Genomic DNA, 22,742 nt, shown 5'->3' on the forward strand with positions numbered 1-22,742 from the left:
ATATATATACACTGTATTCAGTTTAGCTAGATCTGTTCCTGTTATTCTCTTCCTAATATACTGACAGGCAGGCAGGTGTTTTTACAGTATTTACAGTTAGTGTACTGTGTACCCTGCACAGTTGCACCTATAGCTACCTGAAGACAAGTGCTGGTGTGCTTCTTCTGATCCTATTAATACCACAGGCAGGCATTCTGCTAGCTGCTGTATAATCAGAATATATATATACATCCTAGTTTTGTGTAGCTACATCTCACTGCAGTGCAGGCCATTAGTATGTCTGGAAGGCCAATAAGGAGAGACAGACAGTCACAAGCCAATAAAAGAGGGCAAGCAGGCTCTGTGTCCAGAGGCAACAGTGCTGGTTGTGGACACGGTGCATCCTCATCAGCACGTGGCCGTGGGACACGCTTGTCCTTTTTTTTGGCAGCTGGCCGTGTTGAGCCCCAACATGCCGAAGACTTGGTAGAGTGGATGACCAAGCCATCCTCATCCTCTCTCACCCAGGCTCAGGGTACGTTGTCTGGCAAAACAGCTGCCAACGTGGCCTCTTCCCTCGGCTCAATGGCATCAGTCACTCCTTCCCTAGCCCCACCATGCCCTCCTGAGGAGTCCCCCGAACTGTTTGACCACAGTGTTGGGTACATGCTCCAGGATGATGCCCAGCGTTTTGAAGGCTCCGATGATGGTACTCAGCTAGAGGAAGGCAGTAACGTGAGCCCAGACAAAGGGGTTGCCCAAGAAGGACAGCAATCTGGCAGTCATGTTCCCTCTGCTGCAGCATACTGCCAGCTTTGCTCCAGTGATGAGGAGGGAGGGGATGATGAGGTCACTGACTCCATGTGGGTGCCTGATAGGAGAGAGGAGGAGGAGAAGGCACATCACCAACGAGGCAGGATGCCCTCCAGGGGCCAGCTTAAGGGCAGCACACCGGCTGCATCACACCGCAGAGCTCCGCATGTGCAGGGCACTGCTGTCTCTGCGCGTTATTCCAAAAGTTCTTTGGTGTGGGACTTTTTTGAGACGAGTGCATTAGATCCCACCGCTGCTATTTGTAACATATGTCTCAAGCGTATCTCGCATGGCCAAAACATCACCTGCTTGGGCACCACATGCTTGACCAGACATATGTTGACCTGCCATGCAGTTCGTTGGCAAGCGTACCTAAAAGACCCACACCAAAGAACAAAGAGGACCTCTCCTTGCTCCTCATCAGCTGGGATCTACAACCCGACTATACCTTCAGTCTTATCTAAGACCTGCACTGAGAGGAATGAAGGTGTAGAATTAGGTCTGTCACAGCCAAGTACTTGCGGGCAATCTGCTATCTTTACACCAACATCAGATTGTACCAGGCAAATTTCCCTGCCCCAGCTGCTGCACCGCCGAAAGAATTTCACTCCCAGCCATCCACATGCCCAGCGGTTGAATGCTAGCTTGGCTAAATTGCTAGCACTTCAACTGCTGCCTTTTCAGTTGGTAGACTCTGCCCCCTTCCGTGAGTATGTGGAATGTGCGGTTCCTCAGTGGCAGGTTCCCAAACGCCACTTTTTGTCACAGAAGGCAATTCTGGCTCTCTACCAGCATGTGGAAGGCAATGTCTTGGCCTCGCTGGACAGGGCGGTCAGCGGTAAAATGCATATTACCGCTGACTCATGGTCCAGCAGGCATGGACAGGGACATTACCTATCTTTCACGGAGCATTGGGTTACTCTTCTGGCAGCTGGGAAGGATGCAGGACAAGGTGCAGTAGTGTTGGAGATTGTTCCGCCACCATGCCTCCAAAATGCTACTACTGGTGATTCTGACACACCTCTCTCCTCCACCCCCTCCTCCTCTTCTTCCTCCATGGCCTCTTCCTGTGCTTTGTCCTCTGAACCAGCGGTGCTCCATAGGCGTTCAATGGGCTACGCAAGTATGCAGGCCAAAAGATGCCATGCGGTGCTTGGTGTGCTGAGGGACAGGAGCCACACTGGGGCAGAGATTCTGTCAGCTCTGCAGGGGCAGGCTCAGAGGTGGTTGATGCCACACCAGCTTCAGCCAGGAATGGTGGTTTGCGACAATGGCACCAACCTCCTCTCCGCCCTCCGACAGGGACAACTGACCCATGTGCCCTGTTTGGCTCACGTCCTTAACTTGGTGGTGCAGCGGTACTTGGGCAGGTACCCGGGCTTACAGGATGTCCTCAGGCAGGCCAGGAAAGTCTGTGTGCATTTCCTCTGGTCATATAAAGCCAGTGCTAGGCTGGCTGACCTCCAAAAGGAATTTAACCTGCCCAAGAACCGCCTAATCTGTGACATGCCCACCAGGTGGAACTCAACGTTGGCCATGCTGCAGTGGCTGCACACGCAGAAGAGGGCCATCAATGAGTACCTGTGCGACTATGGCACCAGGACCGGGTCAGGGGAGCTTGTATTGGGCCATGCACTGTACTGTCACCATTTGAGGAGGCCAAGAGGATGGTGAGCAGTGACAGTGCTTGCATCAGTGACACTGTCCCCCTTGTCCACTTTTTGGAGCCCACGCTGCGTGGAATAATGGACAGGGCACTTAAGGCAGAACAGAGGCAGGAAGAGGAGGACTTCCTTACCTCTCAAAGCCCCCTTTATCCAGACAGTGTTCCTGTGTGCCTGCCGATCACACGGGAAGAGGATGAGGAGGAGGAGGATTGTGTCAGCATGGAGGTGGAGCCTGGCATTCAGCATCAGCAGCAGTCTTCAAGGGATCATTTACATTCCCAAGAAACCCATGGACTTGTACGTGGCTGGGAGGAGGTGGCTACAGATCATGTCGTCCTTAGTGACCCAGAGGACTCCGGACCGAATGCCTCAGCAAAGCTACACTGCATGGCCTCCCTGATCCTGCAAAGCCTGCGGAAGGATCCTCGTATTCGTGGTTTCAAGGAGAGGGATTGTTACTGGCTGGCAACCCTCCTTGATCCACGTTACAAGGGTAAGGTTACGGACCTTATCTTGCCGTCGCAGTGGGAGCAGAGGTTGAAACATCTTCAGGAGGCCTTGCAGAAAGGTCTGTGCAACACGTTCCCAGAGACTGGGAGGTTACAAACTCCGGTTCCTGGACAAGGTGTTGCTGAGGCTTCGGTCAGTCAAAGAAGGAGCGGTGGAGAAGGTGGCCATCTGACCGATGTGTTCAGACAGTTTTTTAGACTGCAGCCCCAAGGTATGACCAGTTCCAGCAACCATCGCCAGCGACTGTTTTACATGGTGCAGGAATACCTAGGGGCAAGATCTGACTTGGACACTTTTTCCACCGAAAATCCTCTGGGTTACTGGGTCTTGAGGATGGATCACTGGCCAGAGCTTGCACAGTATGCAATTGAGCTACTGGCCTGTCCTGCATCCAGCGTTCTTTCGGAACACACATTCAGTGCTGCTGGAGGCTTTGTAACCGATCACAGGGTGCGCCTGTCCACCGATTCGGTCGATCGACTGACCTTTATAAAAATTTATCAGTCTTGGACAGCCACCAGCTACCAAGCACCTGATGCTGATGTAACCTAATAATTTTTTTTGAAATGTCAGATCCCTTCAAGACTGCCTATGCTGATGCTGAGTGACTATCCTGTTATGCTGAGTGACTATCCTCTTCCTCCTCAATGATCATGCTGATAGCTTGTAAGAATATTTTTGGTTCTGGGGCCGCCACCAGTGGCTAAGGCCCGATTTTTCAGCCCCTGTTTAACGGGTGTGTACTTACAATTTTTGGTGCAATATTTTGCAAGGAGGGTTCGTTGCTGTGCTCAACTAGAGTATTTGTGAGGGGTTGCAGTGTTGTGGCACCAGCACCAGTGCCTAAGGCCCAAGTTTTCAGCCCCTGTTTTACAGGGGCGTGTAATTACAATTTTTGATGCAATACTTTGCAGCAGGGCTCATTTCTGTTCTCCAACTAGAGTATCTGTGAGGGATTGCAGTGTTGTGGCACCAGCACCAGTGCCTAAGGCCCAATTTTTCAGCCCCTGTGTAACAGGGGCGTGTATTTACAATTTTTGATGAAATACTTTGCAGCAGGGCTCGTTCCTGCGCTCCAACTAGAGTATCTGTGAGGGGTTGCAGTGTTGTGGCACCAGCACCAGTGCCTAAGGCCCAATTTTCAGCCCCTGTTTCACAGGGGCGTGTAATTACAATTTTTGATGCAATACTTTGCAACAGGGCTCGTTCCTGCGCTCCAACTAGAGTATCTGAGAGGGGTTGCAGTGTTGTGGCACCAGTGCCTAAGGCCCAATTTTTCTGCCCCTGTTCAACAGGGACATGTAATTACAATTCTTAATCTAATATTTCACAGCAGGGCCCGTTTCTGCGCCCACCAAGAGTAACTGTGAGGACTTGCAGTGTTGCGGCAACACCACCACCACCACCAAAGGAGCAATTTTTCTGCCCCTGTTCAACAGGTGTCATATCCCTTCAAGACTGCCTATGCTGATGCTGAGTGACTATCCTCTTCCTCCTCAATGATCATGCTGATAGCTTGTAAGAATATTTTTGGTTCTGGGGCCGCCACCAGTGGCTAAGGCCCAATTTTTCAGTCCCTGTATAACAGGGGCATGTAATTACAATTTTTGATGCAATATTTTGCAAGGAGGGTTTGTTGCTGTGCTCAACTAGAGTATTTGTGAGGGGTTGCAGTGTTGTGGCACCAGCATCAGTGCCTAAGGCCCAAGTTTTCAGCCCGCTTAATAGGGGCGTGTAATTACAATTTTTGATGCAATACTTTTTAGCAGGGCTCGTTCCTGCGCTCCAATTAGAGTATCTGTGAGGGGTTGCAGTGTTGTGGCACCAGCACTAGTGCCTAAGGCCCAATTTTTCAGCCCCTGTTTAACAGGGGCATGTAATTACAATTTTTGATGCAATACTTTACAGAAGGGCTCGTTCCTGTTCTCCAACTAGAGTATCTGTGAGGGATTGCAGTGTTGTGGCACCAGCACCAGTGCCTAAGGCCCAATTTTTCATCCCCTGTTTTACAGGAGCGTGTAATTACAATTTTTGATGCAATACTTTGCAGCAGGGCTCGTTTCTGCGCTCCAACTAGAGCAGGAGTCTCAAACTGGCGGCCCTCCAGCTGTTTCAAAACTACAAGTCCCATCATGCCTCTGCCTGTGGGAGTCATGCTTGTAACTGTCAGCCTTGCAATGCCTCATGGGACTTGTAGTTTTGCAACAGCTGGAGGGCCACTAGTTTGAGACCCCTGAACTAGAGTATCTGTGAGGGGTTGCAGTGTTGTGGAACCAGTGCCTAAGGCCCAATTTTTCTGCCCCTGTTCAACAGGGACATGTAATTACAATTCTTAATCTAATATTTCACAGCAGGGCCCGTTCCAGCGCCCACCAAGAGTAACTGTGAGGACTTACAGTGTTGGGCAACACCACCACCACCACCAAAGGCCCAATTATTCTGCCCCTGTTCAACAGGTGCATGTAATTACAATTCTTGATCTAATATTTCACAGCAGGGCCCATTTCTGCGCCCACCAAGAGTAACTGTGAGGACTGACAGTGTTGTGGCACCAGCACCACCACCAAAGGCCCAATTTTTCTGACCCTGTTCAACAGGGGCATGTAATTACAATTCTTGATCTAATATTTCAAAGCAGGGCCCGTTCCTGTGCCCACCAAAACTAACTGTGAGGGCTTACAGTGTTGTGGCAACACCAACACTTAAGGTCCCAATTTCTGCAGAGTATATAGGGCAGGCCACTACTTTCAAAGGACTCCTACTTGCAAACAAAAGGAGACAACAGGAAGTGAGATGAAATCTACCCCTAGGAAGGGAAATTCTCTCCTGTAAGAGTTAATCTTCACTGATGCTTTATCACCAATCCTTGTTTCACTAAAAACCCCAAATTTTCAAAAAACATTTGTCATTGTGACAGAAAATGAGGTAAAATCTTCTGAAGAGGTGCACAGACAGCAAAACAAATGTTACAGGGTTGTTAACCCTGCCCTATGTTATCCAAAAAGCTTAAAAATAGATTTTTTTGGCTGGAGCTACACTTTAAAAATGTACCAGATTCTACTTAACAACAATCCTACTTAACAACAGATTCTACTTAACAACAAACCTACAGTCCCTGTCTTGTTTGCACCGCCTGTATACTGCTGTTCAGAGTATATAGGGCCTGGGGGCCCCACGCCTTTCCTTTTTTTAATTTGGGTGCGGGGTTCCCCTTAATATACATACAAGACCCAAAGGGCCTGGTAATGGACTGGGGGGGGGTGCCCATGCCGTTTTTCATCCATATTGCCGGGACCCGACATTACATTAAAGCCGCAAGCAGTTTTAAATGACTTTTATTCCTTTACAATTGTCATTTTGTGCAGGGACTGTTCTAAGCACGGGAAACACGCGCCACTTTACAGGCATACCATAGACACCCCCAGGTACGATATTTAAAGGAATATTTCATTTTTTTTTCACTTTATGCATCATTATAATCACTGCTCATGAAAAAATGGCAGTTTTTAAAACTTTTTTTTACATTGATACATGTCCCCTGGGGCAGGACCTGGGTCCCCAAACCCTTTTTAGGACAATATCATGCAAATTAGCCATTAATATTAGCACTTTTGATTTCGAACGTTCAAGTCCCATAGACTTCAATGGGGTTCTAAAGTTCGCACAAATTTTAGGTTTGTTCGCAGGTTCTGGTGCGAACCGAACCAGGGGGTGTTTGGCTCATCCCTAATTCACAGTAAATGCCACTGTGCAGCACTCTATGGATCCTCGGTGTGTTTAGTTCTGATACGATCCTCTTTGTATCTCATGTATAGAAGAAGAAAGTGCCCATAGCATAATACTGCTTTAAAATCTTTTATTTCATCCAAAAAACATAAAAATATACTCACATTTGCAATGTGTATAACAAGCAAGTTTAAAATGTGAAGCAGCCGGGACGATACACGATCCACAGCTGTAACCGGAAGTGACGCAAAGATGCTCAATAACTCCGCCCTACCCGTTTCGTCATTGAAGACGTCATCTGGAGCGGCCATCTTGCTACACTTCCTATCCTTTTATAGCAGGTAGTGTCCCAGATAGGTCCGATCACATGACCGCGGCCATTTTTGCTTGGTCCAGAGGACCGAAGACTTTCTGTGCTATTGTATTGCATTGTTTTGGTTAGGCTAATGTGTACTAAATTATATTTTTACGTTTTTTGGATGAAATAAAAGATTTTAGAGCGGTATTATGCTATGGGCACTTTCTTCTTCTATACATGAGATACAAAGAGTATCATACAGGACTACAACACACCGAGGATCCATAGACTGCTGCACAGTGGCATATACTGTGAATGCACAATACCCCTGTGTGGGGTGAGGAAATTCAGTGAGTGCAATTCCAAAAGGGGCACTATAAAAGAGCACCGGCAACAAAGACAGATATGCACAGGAAAAGTCACTTATTTGAAGAGCACAAGTCACTTTCTTTTGGGAATATATATTGAAGGCATTTTATTTAGATACAATTTTTTGTAAAGGACTTTTTAGCATATTGTTTGAAAGACTGAATCTATCAGCACTATTGATTGAAGAGCACAAGAAAAGGTATAATATTTATTTATTTTTTGAAGAGCACCAGTCACTTTATATGTGAACATATATCAAATATTTTCAAATTTTTGCTATGGATTTTTTAGGACATGGTTTGAAAGTTGCAATTATCATGCACTGTATTATTTGGATTGTTACATATTTAATGCAGGAGTTGTAATATAAGAGCATTCAAAGCACTTAGCCCTTTAAGGTTTATTTCAATGTTGCAACAGTCAAGAAAAAGAAAAAAAATTGCCACTTTAAATATTTGTTAAATTAATTTATTTTGTATACCATTTCCTCTCTACTCTTATAGTACATCTAAGTCTATTTTTTCACAAAGCATAGACCATATATGAACTGCGACACAGCTAATATGAACAGTGTCACACCTACATCTTTCCCAATTAATCAATATTGAGTCAGTATTGAGCCCAACCTTTGCAGCTATACCAGCTTCAACTCTTCAGGGAAGGCTGTCCACAAAATTTAGGAGTGTGTCTATGGGAATGTTTGAGCATTCTTCCAAAAGCGCATTTGTGAGGCCAGGCACTGATGTTGGACGAGAAAGCCTGGCTCTCTCAATCTTTTGCTCTAATTCATCCCAAAGGTGGTTTATCAGCTTGAGGTAAGTTCCTTCACCCCAAACTCACTTGATCACACTATATTGCCTAAAGTATTGGGCCACCCTCCAAATCATTTAGTGGAGGGGGGATTATGGTTGGGGGGTCGTTTTTCACGGGTTGGGCTTGGCCCTTTAGTTCCAGTGAAGGGAACTCTTAAGGTGTCAGCATACCAAGACATTTTGGACACTTTCATGTTACCAACTATGTGGGAACAGTTTGGGGATGGCCCATTCCTGTTCCAACATGGCTGCACTCCAGTGCACAAAGCAAGGTCCATGTAGACATGAATGAGTGAATTTGGGGTGGAGAAACTAGGCTGGCCTGTACAGAGTCCTGACCTCAACCCGATAGAACACCTTTGAGATAAATTCGAGCGGAGACTGCAAGCCAGGCCTTCTCGTCCAACATCAGTGACGGACCTCACAAATGCGCTTCTGGAAGGACGGTCAAACATTCCCATAGACACACTCCTAAATTTTGTGGATAGCCTTCCCAGAAGAGTTGAAACTGTTATAGCTGCAAAGGATGGGCCAACTCAATATTGAACCCTATGGACTAAGACTGGGATGCCATTAAAGTTCAGGCAAGTGTCCCAATACTTTTGGTAATATAGTGTACATACTTTAAAAAATACACACATATATAAACACACACACACACACACATTATATATATATAGTATATTCTTTTTTTAATGATCTTTTTTTTTTACTTATTTGCAGCACCTTGTACTGTAACCACCTCCACCATGCTAGCAAACAACATTCGTTTGAAGTTTAAGATTGAAGAGGATAAAACAAAAAAAATATATCTTTCACATTTGGATCATGTGTCATTTGAGTGTGCTCCAGGACATAATATACTTGATACAAAAAATCTGAGAACCCAATGTTTGGATGGGGTAGTAACATATCCAAAATGCTTATAGTAGGTGAGTAATAGGATACCCAGTAATACACCTTCTCCACCTACAATTGTACAAAATGGATTATAAAATCTGTCATTTTGTTTATAGAGAGCAAGGTCTATAGGTGGGTATGTGTATGCATACTAATAATCAGGGCTGATCCTAGGGTCACAGACGCCTGGGTGCAGAAATATTTCTGGCGCCCTCACATGGGCATAGTACAGACATAGTACCGGAGAGGGTCAGAGACTGCAGACATAGTACAGGAGAGGGTCAGAGACTGCAGACATACTACAGGAGATGGCCAGAGACTGGAGATATAATACAGGAGATGGTCAGAAACTGCAGACATACTACAGGAGAAGGTCAGAGACTGCAGACATACTACATGAGACGGTCAGAGACTGCAGATATGATACAAGAGATGGTTAGAGACTGCAGACATGATACAAGAGATGGTCAGAGACTGCAGACATAATACAAGAGATAGTCAGAGACTGCAGACATAGTACAGGAGATGGTCAGAGACTGCAGACATGTTACAAGAGATGGTCAGAGACTGCAGACATGATACAAGAGATGGTCAGAGACTGCAGACATGTTACAAGAGATGGTCAGAGACTGCAGACATGTTACAAGAGATGGTCAGAGACTGCAGACATGTTACAAGAGATGGTCAGAGACTGCAGACATGTTACAAGAGATGGTCAGAGAATGCGGACATATTACAGGAGATGGTCAGAGACTGCAGACATACTACAGGAGATGGTCAGAGACTGGAGATATAATACAGGAGATGGTCAGAGACTGCAGACATAGTACAGGAGATGGTCAGAGACTGGAGATATAATATAGGAGATGATCAGAGACTGTAGACATGATACAGGAGACTGTCAGAGACTGAAGACATGTTATAAGAGATGGTCAGAGACTGCAGACATGATACAAGAGATGGTCAGAGACTGCAGACATGTTACAAGAGATGGTCAGAGACTGCAGTTCCTATGGACGTTAGTAGATAATGGCCGATCGGCCCTCTCACCTGACCCAGCGATACAGCAACAACGGTTCCTCTGATCAGGAGTCTGCTCACTCTGAATTGCCCGTGGCGACTCCGCTGGGTAGAGCCCAGATCTGTATTCTGGCAAAACAAGGTATCACCCCCTCCACCAACTATAGTTGCCCCTCAGTACAGACCCCCCCTCTACTAAGTATAGACCCACCTCTGTCAGTGCAGACCCCCCACTAAATATAAATCCCTCCCTCAGTACAGACCCCCCATCAGTATAGACCCCCAGGACAAAACACCCCCCTTTATCAGTATAGACCCCCCTCAGGACAAACCCCCCTTCATTAGTACAGACCCCCCTCAGGACAAACCACCCCCCCTACATTAGTACAGAACCACCCCCCTCCATTAGTACAGACCCCCCCAGAACAAACCACCCCCCCTCCATTAGTACAGACCCCCCTCAGGACAAACCACCCCCCCTCCATTAGTACAGACCCCCCTCAGGACAAACCACCCCCCTACATTAGTACAGATCCCCCCAAAACAAACCACCCCCTCCATTAGTACAGACCCCCCCAGGACAAACCACCCCCTCCATTAGTACAGACCCCCCTCAGGACAAACCCCCTCCATTAGTACAGACCACCCCAGAACAAACCACCCCCCTACATTAGTACAGACCCCCCAGGACAAACCACCCCCCCCTCCATTAGTACAGACCCCCCGACAAACCACCTCCTCTCAATTAGTACAGACCCCCCAGGACAAACCACCCCCCTAAATTAGTACAGACCCCCCCGACAAACCACCTCCCCCTTCCATTAGTACAAACCACCCCCCTCCATTAGTTTAGACCCCCAGGACAAATTGCCCCCCCTACATTAGTATAGACCCCCCAGGACAAACCACCCCCTCCATTAGGCTAATTAAAAACACCCAGAGGGCAGCTGGAGAGGAGAGGACAGTGCAGCCGTGCCAACCGGGTGGAGAACAGAGCGTGTCAGGCTTGGGCACACAGAGACAGCCGCTCCGGTCTCTGGCTGTTTCGCTCTCCTCCTCTCACAGGAGGAGGGAGGGGGGATGGGCTTCGGCAGTAAACACAGCGGCGGCGGAGAGAGCCGCCTGCGGACAAGGAGAGGACGGACAAGGAGAGGAGGAGGAGGGAGGGGAGCACTCTGGCGCTTCAGCACCCCCACCTCTGTTGCACCCAGGTGCACTGCACCCCGAGCACCCACCTGGGATTGGCCCTGTTAATAATCATTGAACAGCATCAGCTTCACCACGAAGTAATGATTATAGTAGGGGTCTCCAAACTTTTCAAACAAAGGGCCAGTTTACTGTCCTTTAGACTTTAGGGGTGGCTGGATTGGGGCCAGTGATGGTAGAAATTGACCCAGGACCAGCATCAGTGTGAATAAACATGGTCTCTGGGTTGGTAGTCAGTAAGAGAAGTAGTGATGCATCATTGATATCAGTGAAAAAAATAGTGGCACACTGTTAGTGTCAGTGGGAAGAATAGTGCCGCATATCTGTGGGAGAATTAGTGTCCCAAGGGCCGGATAAAGGCTAGCAAAGGGCTACATCTGGCCCTCAGGCCACAGTTTGGAGACCCCTGGATTATAGTAACCAATCACAATTATTTATTCACAAATTTTTACAGTTATTGGTAAACCTGTCACAAGAGAACCTTTGCGTCATTACCCTTATCTTTTTAAATACGTCATAATTATCATTTATTCAAGATGTCCATTGTGTCCCTTCATAGCACTGCAAGGTCTAGGGACAAAATCTTCATCAGTTATTATTATATTATTATAATACAGGTTTTATATAGTGCCAACAGTTTGCAGAGCGCTTTACAACAGACATTACAGTTACATTACAATTTGGTACAAGAGGAATCAGAGGGCCCTGCTCATTAGAGCTTACAATCTAAAAAGGAAGGGTCAATTGATACAAAAGGTAATAGCTGTGGGGGGATGAGCTGATGGAGGAAGTAAAACAGTGTGTGTTAGAAGCAGAATAGGCTGCTTTAAAGAGAAGGGATTTCAGGGATCGTCTAAAGATGGATAGATTAGGGGACAGTCGGACAGCTAGGGGTAGGGAGTTCCAAAGGATGGGAGAAGCTCTGGAGAAATCCTGGAGGCGAGCATGGGAGGAGGTGACAAGGGAGATAGAGAGCAGGAGGTCTAGGGAGAACGGAAGAGAGCGGCTTGGTTGGTGTTTTGGGACTAGGTTAGTGATGTAGCTGGGGGCAGAGTTATGAATGGCTTTGTAAATTATTGTTAGTACTTTGAATTGTATTCATTGGGTAAGTGGAAGCCAGTGGAGGGATTGGCAGAGAGGGGTGGCGGACACTGAATGGTTGGTAAGATGGATGAGTCTTGCAGCGGCATTCATTATGAACTGAAGGGGGGATAGTCTATGTAAAGGTAATCCGATGAGGAGGGAGGTGCAGTAGTCGAGGCGAGAGATAACCAGGGAGTGAATTAGAAGCTTAGTGGTGTCATTAGTTAAAAAGGGGCGTATTCTGGAAATATTGCGGAGGCTAAGGCGGCATGATTTGGACAGGGATTGTATGTGGACCTGAAAGGACAGTTCAGAGTCTAAGGTTACCCCTAGCACCCTGGCATGTGCAATTGATCTTGACAGAGAAGTCAGGGAGGGGGCACATGGAGGAGGAAATATTAAGAGCTCAGTTTTAGATAGATTCAGTGTGAGGAAGTGGTTTGACATCCAGGCTGATATGTCTTTAGTAAATCAGTGATGCGTGAGGAGATTGATGGGGTGAGCTGAGGGGCAGAGAGATAGATTTGGGTTTCATCAGCATAAAAAAGGTAGTGAAAGCCATCAGCTGACCCAGGGAGGACATGTAGATCGAGAATAGTAGAGGTCCAAGGACAGAACCTTGGGGGACCCCAACGGTAAGAGAAGTTGGAGAGGAGGAAGTGGAGTTGTAAGTGACACTGAAGGTGCAGCCATGGAGACCAAGCAAATTGAGTTTTTTGAGGAGGAGGGGTGGTTAACTGTATCAAAGGCAGCGGACAGGTCCAAGAGTAAGAGTACGGAATAATGACCGTTGGCTTTGGCTGTTAGTAAGTTGTTTGTGAGTTTTAGGATGGCAGTTTCTGTGGAGTGCTGTGGGGGAAATCCAGACTGAAGGGGATCAAGAAGGTTATTCTCAATGAGGTGGTCGCTCAGTTGGTTGTAGACTAAACGTTCAAGGAGTTTGGAGTCAAAAGGGAGTAAAGAGATGGGTCTTAGGTTGTTAAGATTGGTGGGGTCTAGTGAGGCCTTTTTTGGTATGGATGTGAATAGCGCATGTTTTAGAGGGTTGGGGAAGATGCCAGTAGAGAGTGAGAGGTTGAAGATATGAGTTAAGGAGTGTAGGATAGAGTCAGATGGTGACTGTAGTATTTGAGAAGGAACAGGGTCCAGCGGGCAGGAGGTTAGGTGGGCGTTAGAAAAAAGTTTAGTGACTTCCTCTATAGTAGCTGGGTTAAAAGGGGGAGGTATTGATTGTGCAGGAGGACAAGGAGTGTAAAGCGAGGGAGATATCTGTAGAGCAGAGATCTCGAGACAAATTGTCTCTCTTATTTTTGAAGTGATTAGCAATCTCCTGGGCAGTGAGTATGTTAGTGGGTGGAGGTAATGGAGGACGAAGTAGAGTGGTAAAGGTAGAAAAATCAGTTTCTGAGATGCTCATTGAACTGCACAATGGTCAATGTCCATGTCAGAGAAAAGTTCACCAATATATCAGGTTGAAGATAGGCTTTCAAATTATATAAATTGAGGATGCTATGCAGTTTCCTGGGTACAATGTGAAGGTTTGGGGTGTTTTCAGTCCAGTTCCTGGTAGGCTGACTTTCCTGATCTGAAAATGTGTTCAGGTTAGGGACTCAGACTACTGAGCACAGAGGATCAGCAAATAGCCAAGTAACTTCTGAAGGAGGTCCACAATGGTAGACACTATTCACCAAGCTCTGGGGAAACTTCACTTGCATAGTGAACAACCTATTTGTCTTTAGTAAATGAACCAATATACAGCACATCCGGAAAGTATTCACAGCGTTTCACTTTTTCCACATTTTGTTATGTTACAGCCTTATTTGAAAATGGATTAAATTCATTATTTTCCTCAAAATTTTACAAACAATACCCCATAATGACAATGTGAAAGAAGTTTGTTTGAAATCTTTGCAAATTTATTAAAAATAAAAATTGGAATTGTCTGTAGACCTCTGAGACAGGATTGTATCAAGGCACAGATCTGGGGAAGGGTACAAAAACATTTCTGCAGCATTGAAGGTCCCAATAAGCACAATGGCCTCCATCTGTAAATGGAAGACGTTTGGAACCACCAGGACTCTTCCTAGAGCGGGCTGCCCGGACAAACTGAGGTATCGGGGGAGAAGGGCCTTAGTCAGGGAAGTGGTCACCCTGACAGAGCTCCAGCGTTTCTCTGTCGAGAGAAGAGAACCTTCCAGAAAAACAACCATCTCTGCAGCACTCCACCAATCAGGCCTGTATGTGGCCAGATGGAAGTCACTCCTCAGTAAAAGGCACATGACAGCCCACCTGGAGTTTGCCAAAAGGCACCTGAAGGACTCTCAGACCTGAAGAAACAAAATTCTCTGGTCTGATGAAACAAAGATTGAACTCTTTCGCCTGAATGGCAAGTGTCATGTCTGGAAGAAACCAGGCACTGCTCATCACCTGGCCAATACCTTCCCAACAGTGAAGCATGGTGGTGGCAGCATCATGCTGTGGGGATGTTTTTCAGCAGGAGACTAGTCAGGATTGAGGAAATTATGAATGCATGTTAGAAGTTTTCTTTAATCTAATATCTAATATTTATCAATTAACAAATATTAACAAGTGAATGGATTAGATCTTTAAAGAATAATTGAGTTGTATATATTTTATATCTTCTAGATATGGATAAAGTGAAATTATATAGACACTTATACTTGTAGAGGTATACATATTGTTATAAGTTTCATAAACATGCCTATGGAAAACCAAACATGTGTTAGTAATTAGGAATCTTGAGTTGGTTTCCCTCACCTTCCCCCATCACATGAGAAGAAAGCTTTCACATTTCTTAAGATGCAAAAGTTTGTGTATATATGAGAATGTAAGTTCTTTATACTACAATATTTCTTGAATAGGATATTAATAAGAACATTGGGTTTTCAACGAATATAATATATATAAGTATATGTAGTATTTGATTTAGATGTTAAAGGAAACTTATATTGTATATGTTAAATGGTTTCACACATTGTTCATGACCACTCCTCAGAAATGCCAATGCATAGAGACTGAGCAACTCCCACCATTATGTGAGGGGGTTAAAGCCCGCGGTTTTCTGTGGAACTGCAAGACAAATGAGAACCTTAAACCAGTCTTTTTAGGAAGGAGGGGTCGGATTTTAGGAGTAAAAGCTAGAAACAGAAACACAGTTGGGCAGCCTGATTCAGGCAGACATTGAAGGAAGCTGCCACAGCTACACACACACAAAGACACACATCTGATTCAATCTTCATCTTACATTATTGATGTTATTTTTACATTTTATATTTTGATATTTGTTCTTGTAATATTTTGCTATTTTATTATTAAATCAATTTTTGAGTTTTTACACGAGAACTGAATGAATTTTCTTGGAACTTTCCTCATCAATATAATTTACAGAATATTGATATTAATACAGAAATAACGATTTTTACAATGCAGCAATTTACTGAGACATCCTTGGTGAAAATCTGCTCCAAACCGCTCTGGACCTTAGATAGGGGCGAAGGTTCATCTTCCAACAGGACAACGACCCTAAGCACACAGCCAAGATAACAAAGGAGTGACTATGGGACAACTCTGTGAATGTCCTTGAGTGGCCCAGCCAGAGCCCAGACTTGAACACGATTGAACATCTCTGGAGCGATATGAAAACGGCTGTGCACCGACGTTCCCCATCCAACCTGATGGAGCTTGAGAGGTCCTGCAAAGAAGAATGGGAGAAACCACCCACAAATAGATGTGCCAAGCTTGTAGCATCATCCTCAAAAATACTTGAGGCTGTAATTGGTGCCAAAAGTGCTTCAACAAACTATTGAGCAAAGGCTGTGACCACTTTTTTTTTTCTTTTGTTTCTTATTTTTAATAAATTTGCAAATATTTCAAACATACCTCTTTCACGACTTTATAGGGTATTGTTTGTAGAATTTTTAGAAAAATAATGAATTTATTCCATTTTGCAATAAGGCTGTAACATAACAAAATATGGAAAAAGTGAAGCGCTGTGAATACTTTCCGGATGCACTATATTCTCAGTCTTCCGGTTGCCCAGTGTCACCCAGTGTCACTTAAAGCGGACCTTCACCGTATGAAGAAAAAAATGAAAAGTCAGCAGCTACATATACTGTACCTGCTGACTTTTAATAAAAGGACACTTACCTATCCAGGGACCAAGTTCTGTCCTCACCTGTGCCAGTTGTTCGCCGGCCTTCGGGTCATCGGCACCAGCATGCTTACTGTGGGAAGATGGCAGCTTCACAGCCAGATTCTCACTGTGCATGCACAAACTGTGCTGCGCCTGGTGAATGCCCCCCGCAGCCTTTTGGGACCTGTGATGTGTCCCAAAAGGCAAGGAGGCAAACTTCCACTTGTATCGCTTAGGCGAGGGTATCAAAGTTAGGTACCCACTCCTCAAAAAGAATTATAATGTGCCAAATGTGGTAGAAGAGGGATAAAGATGACAAAGTGGAAATTACCCTTCAGGGTGAAGTTCCGCTTTAACTTGGGGCACTGAGGATATTCGCTTTGTATTTCTTTTTATTACATGTCTTTATATAGCACCGACAATTTACATAAACTGGACATTCACATTAGTCCCTGCACTCAAGGAGCTTACATTCTAAGGTCCCTAACCCACAGGCATACATAATTTAAGGAGGAGGAGCAAACTAACCTATTAGCATGTCTTTGTAGTTTTGGAGAAAGCCGGAGTACCTGGAAGAATCCCACACAAGCTTAGGGAGAACTTGCAAACAGTGGGGTTTATTTACTAAAGCTGGAGAGTGCAAAATCAGGCTCACTTCTGCATAGAAACCAATCAGATTCTAACTTCAGCTTGTTCTATTAAGCTCTGGCAATAAAAACTGGAAGCTGATTGATTTCTATGCAGAAGTGAGAGTGATTCTGCACTCTCCAGCTTTAGTAAATAAACCCCATTGTGTCCTGACTTGGATTCAAGCTAGTAATTCCAGTGTTGCGAATGTTAACCACTATGCCCAGAGCAGAGCTTGAACTGCTGAAAAGGTGGACATGCATTTTTTCCAAAGTCTTGGTCATTTTTCTTTAATTGACTAAACACATTTACTTATCAACTCAATTGTAATCCTCATATTTACTGCTGTTCTGCTTATAACTTTAATTTTTAGGGTTCTAAGGAAGATCTCCTATAGACCCACCTATGGTTTTACATTGGAGGATATGAGCACAAGAACAAAGAACCCTATTGAAACCTACTTTGTGAATGTCTAGAGATCTATATTTCCTGATCTGGAGGGTCCTTACACTTGTTATTCTGGTCATTGGAGAATCCTTCCTTGCATGTGGGGTCTGATTTGTAAATAAGGGGCTATTGGACACATACAGTATGTGCCGTTTTGTACTATTTTAGTTTGCTTAGCTGATATTTTATTCTGTTTGCAGGTATTTCAGTATTGTTAGTTTGTCATATTTTGTTTATCAAAAAATGTTCTGTATGGTTCTGATTTTCTAAAAGTGTGACTGCCAAGTACTGCTGATCGGTTTATACTCACCATTAAAAAAAAAAAAAAAAAAAAAAGAAGAATTGACTTTCAAAAAGGTGAAGATTTTTTTCAAAACTGTTCTTGTATGGTACGGGTCTTTTTTGTGTGGAACATTTAACATGTAAATAAATTCCTTTATTCCAACAATGAGTAAATACAACTAGTATAGTATGCTTTATTCTGCATCAACACATCCCAAGTTTTTGGATTGGTAAAATGCTTTCACTTTTCCTAGGCTCAGACATGTAGATTGAGAAAATAGCAACAAATTATTGTTGGCACATGGCTTTTGCCACTGTACAGTAATTCACTATTTTACTTTTAAAGTCAAAGATACTCTATCCTTTCCATTAAGAGAAAGTTCCCAAACCTGGAAATTAATAATGATATTGAAAATTAGACAAAGGTCCTACATATGCTTTGTAGCTTGGGGTGTTTCATCTAAGTCAGGGATCCTCAAACTACGGCCCTCCAGCTGTTGCTGAACTACACATCCCATGAGGCATTGTCAAACTCTGACATTCACAGACATGGCTAGGCATGATGGGAATTGTAGTTCTTGAACAACTGGAGGGCCGTACTTTGAAGACCCTTCATCTAAGTCAACCTTTCTCAACTAGGATTTTGTGGAACCCTGAGGTTCTTCTAGAGGTTGTTAGGAGTTTCTGGAGCAATGGACAAATATCTGCCTCCCAGATAAGTAATCAATGACACCAGTGATCTTTTTAATTATATGTAAGGGGAATTCTTCCCAATGAGCACCATTGTAAGGAACATTTTTCTCACTGACCAGCAATGTAAGGAATAGATGTCCTACTAACCACCAGGCTAACTACATCTATAGCTCACAGTACATTAGTACCTTGTCAGTGTCCATCTGCAGCCTTGTCAGTAACATTTGCAGCCTTGCCCAGGCTGCAGTTAAACTGCAGTGACTTGTCAGTGTCACTGCAGTTTAAAAATGGCGCCGCCAAAATACACAGAGCCGGTCCTCGGCTCCTCTCGTAGTCACGCCCTATGATAGACATAACACAGGTCCAATGGCGGGACTGGGCATGACTGTGAGCGGAGCCGAGGGCCACCCATATACATACATAGCCGAGTGTACTCGGCTAGGTTCGGCTAGCTCCGCTCACATTGGCGGCGTCATTTTTAAACTGCAGTGACACTGACAAGTCACTGCAGTTTAACTGCAGCCTGGGTAAGGCTGCAAATGTTACTGACAAGACTGCATATGGACACTGACAAGGTTGCAAGGCTGCAAATGACACTGGCAAGGCTGCAAAGGCTGCAAATGACACTGACAAGGCTGCAAATGACACTGGACAAGCATGCAGATGGACGCTGTGCAAGACTGCAGATAGACACTGATAAGGCTGCATTGATGGGCATTTAAATGTAAGTTTTTTTTCCTTAAAATTCCCTCCTAAACTTGGGGCGCCTGTTATACGCCGATAAATACGGTATATGTGATGGATAAGAACACAATAGTCTAAGTTGGTGAAGTAAAATTAGAAAAATATATACATAAAACTATTTTTCAGAAATAAAAAAATAATTGGCATGTGCGTATGTATTCACACACATATATATACGCATATATATATAATTAAATATATATATATATATATATATATATATATATACACACACACACACATATAACATATATTATATATATATATATATATATATATATATATATATATATATATATATATATGGTTGAAGCCCTATGGCTGATACGGACATGGATAACCTTTATAGTTAAGATAAGACTTACCATATGAAATGAACCTGGAAGTGTGAACTTACCATATGAAATGGACCTGAAAGTGTGCCTTGGTCTGATGGACGGTATGCCAAAATAAGGGGGCATACCCTAGTTTAAGAAATGTTTAAATTGTAAAGAGAAATGAATAATTGAGAAATGCCCTGAAAAGGGGGTATGGGCGGGTGGGTATCGCACACAGGAAACCGACAAGTACCACAGGCGAGTGGGCTGGTTGAATACCCCCCGGGCTCCTCCCATAAATTCAGGCCACCACACTGGCCTTCCTACTTATGGTTGAAGCCCTATGGCCGATACGGACATGGATAACCTTTATAGTTAAGATAAGACTTACCATATGAAATGAACCTGAAAGTGTGGACTTACCATATGAAATGGACCTGAAAGTGTGCCTTGGTCTGATGGACGGTATGCCAAAATAAGGGGGCAAAAACATTCAGGTAGGGGTATAGTATTTTATTGGTATTAAGTAATTCATTGAGCCAATTTTGAAAATGCCTGTGCCATCTCCACTTGAGGATTAGGGATATACCGGGCGAAGCAGGCTGACTTCCACCTGTCTAGTCTTTTAATGACGTGGTCTGGGACCCTGTGCGGGATGCTGCTGAGGCCGCTCCAATACGAAAGGAATGGCCGGAGTACTGACTGGGGTTAAGGTGAAGGTTGCGGAGAAGTATCCTTATGTGTTTCACAAAATGACAGGCACTTAAGGGTTTGACTGGAAACGGTAGAAGGGGACTGGAGTCCGGTTGTTCAGGCAGGAGTGACAGAAGTTGATTAAGTACAGTGACTGGACACCAGTCATTATTGGTTTTGTAAAGGTGAATGTCCATTCCAGAGCCTGCCTGCTGGGTTTTAGAAACCTCAAGGTGGAGGACGAAGTGGTCTTGGTAGCGAACCAAGTGCTGTCTGCGTAGTACTTGGCCTGCGGGGTTGTTACAGGTAAACTCGCCAGGTCGCAAGAACCCGTAATAGGCCAAGTATATGGCTGCTTGTAGGACCGTACTGGAGAGAAGACCGAATGGAGAAGTATTCAGGATGGTCGACATATCCCCAAAGATGGGCCCCGTAATGGGTAAACGTTTTTTACTGACCACCGGTTGGTGTTTCTGAGTGCCACGTAGGATGGCTCGGATAGCGTGGGACGAAAACAGTGAAGATTTTGCAGGGTCTTGAAGAGTCAAGAAATGTTGTATGCCGGCTAGGTATAGCTGAATAGTATTATGGGATAAGGCCAGCTGAGTGTGGCAATATGAAATGAAGGCCAGTACTTGCTTGACATCTGTTGTTCCCTCGAAGCAGGGTGCCAGAAATTTATTGAACGCCCTCCAAGCTGTCTGGTAGGCTTTGAGTGTGTTATGGGAGAGTGAGTGATTGATAAGCTGCGTTGCTCCTTGTAAATGTTGAACTAGTCCAGGGTCAGCTGAGACCAAACGGGAATAGGGGCCGACACAGGGTCGGCTCCGGGAACCTGTTTGAAAAAAGAAGCGTAATTAAAACGTGACAGTGCGTCTGCAGCTAGGTTGTATTTGCCTGGAATAAATGAGCAGTGGATATTAAATTGATGTTGCAAAGACAGTTGTACCAATCTGCACAGGAAAGACATGACTGCTAGGGACTTGGACCTGCCTTTGTTGATAATGTCTGCCGTGGCCTGATTGTCGGTGGTGAAGACCACAGTTTGCCCTGTCCAATGATGACCCCAGAGCTGTGCGGCTGCCACTATGGGATAGAGCTCGAAGAGGGAGGATGTTCGGGTGAAGCCGGGTATCAACAGTATCTGCGGAGGCCAGGGTCCTGAAAACCATTGGTGGCCAAAAATTGCCGCGAAGCCTGTGGAAGCTGCAGCATCTGTCACTACCTGGGGTGAATGGGACGAAACCGTAGGTATAAATAGGGATATACCATTCCAGGCGGAAAGGAATTCCTCCCACATAGATAGGTCCGCTATTGCTGCGGTATATAGATTTAGGATCTGATCGGGGTCTTGAGTTTGTGACAGAAATACCAGCAGACGTGACACAAAGGTGCGACCTTGTGGAATAATTCGCATGGCGAAATTAAGCATTCCCAGGAGAGATTGCAGCTGCTTTTTAGTACACCCCCTTGTGTGGGTGAACTCTTTGAGGACCGCCCTAATGCGGGTTAGTTTGTCGAGGGGGAGACTGGCCTGCATGGTGTCGGTGTCTAAATTGACCCCAAGAAAGGTACTGTTGTGTGCTGGACCGTCGACTTTATGCTCAGCAATGGGAACATTGAGATTTCCGAATACGACTCTGAGTTTGTCGAGGTCTCCTGGGGGCATGCTGGGTGGTTCTATTAGTAAGAAGTCGTCCAAGTAATGGATGACCTCTTGACACTGAGCTTCCAATAAACTCAATTTTAGTCATACATTTAGGCCAAAATGTATTCGGCCACATGTCTTTGGTAAAAAAAATGTCAATAAGCGTATATTTATTGGTTTGCGCAAAAGGTATAGCGTCTACAAACTAGGGTACATTTTCTGGAATTTACACAGCTTTTAGTTTATGACTGCCTATGTCATTTCTTGAGGTGCTAAAATGGCAGAGCAGTACAAACCCCCCCAAATGACCCCATTTTGGAAAGTAGACACCCCAAGGAAATTGCTGAGAGGCATGTTGAGCCCATTAAATATTAAATTTTTTTGTCCCAAGTGATTGAATAATGGTAAAAAAAAAAAAAAATACAAAAAGTTGTCACTAAATGATATATTGCTCACACATGCCATGGTTATATGTGACATTATGCCCCAAAATACATTTAGCTGCTTTTCCTGAGTACAGCGATACCACATGTGTGGGACTTTTTTGGAGCCTAGCCGCGTACGGGGCCCCGAAAACCAAGCACCGCCTTCAGGATTTCTAAGGGCGTAAATTTTTGATTTCACTCCTCACTACCTATCACAGTTTTGAAGGCCATAAAATGCCAAGATGGCACAAAACCCCCCTAAATGACCCCATTTTGGAAAGTAGACACACCCCAAGCTATTTGCTGAGAGGCATGTTGAGTCCATGTAAT

General features: G+C 44.8%; 1 protein-coding gene across 3 annotated transcripts in view; it reads left to right on the forward strand.

Annotated features, from left to right (window-relative positions):
- LOC141117114 (coagulation factor XIII B chain-like) overlaps positions 1 to 18,071 on the forward strand; it is a 124,278-nt gene extending 106,207 nt beyond the window's left edge. For 2 of the 3 annotated variants that reach the window (XM_073609741.1, XM_073609739.1), the window contains 2 exons: positions 8,898 to 9,106; positions 17,537 to 18,071. In XM_073609741.1, coding sequence (XP_073465842.1) covers positions 8,898 to 9,103 — 206 coding nt within the window. In that variant the 3' untranslated portion in view covers positions 9,104 to 9,106; positions 17,537 to 18,071. Of the gene's footprint in view, positions 1 to 8,897; positions 9,107 to 15,833; positions 16,283 to 17,536 lie in introns of those variants that run through there. The other variant, XM_073609740.1, reaches the window with a different exon arrangement.
- Positions 18,072 to 22,742: the final 4,671 nt, after the last annotated feature.

This window comes from Aquarana catesbeiana, linkage group LG13, assembly GCF_042186555.1.
Source record: "Aquarana catesbeiana isolate 2022-GZ linkage group LG13, ASM4218655v1, whole genome shotgun sequence".
NCBI classification, from domain to species: Eukaryota; Metazoa; Chordata; class Amphibia; order Anura; family Ranidae; genus Aquarana; species Aquarana catesbeiana.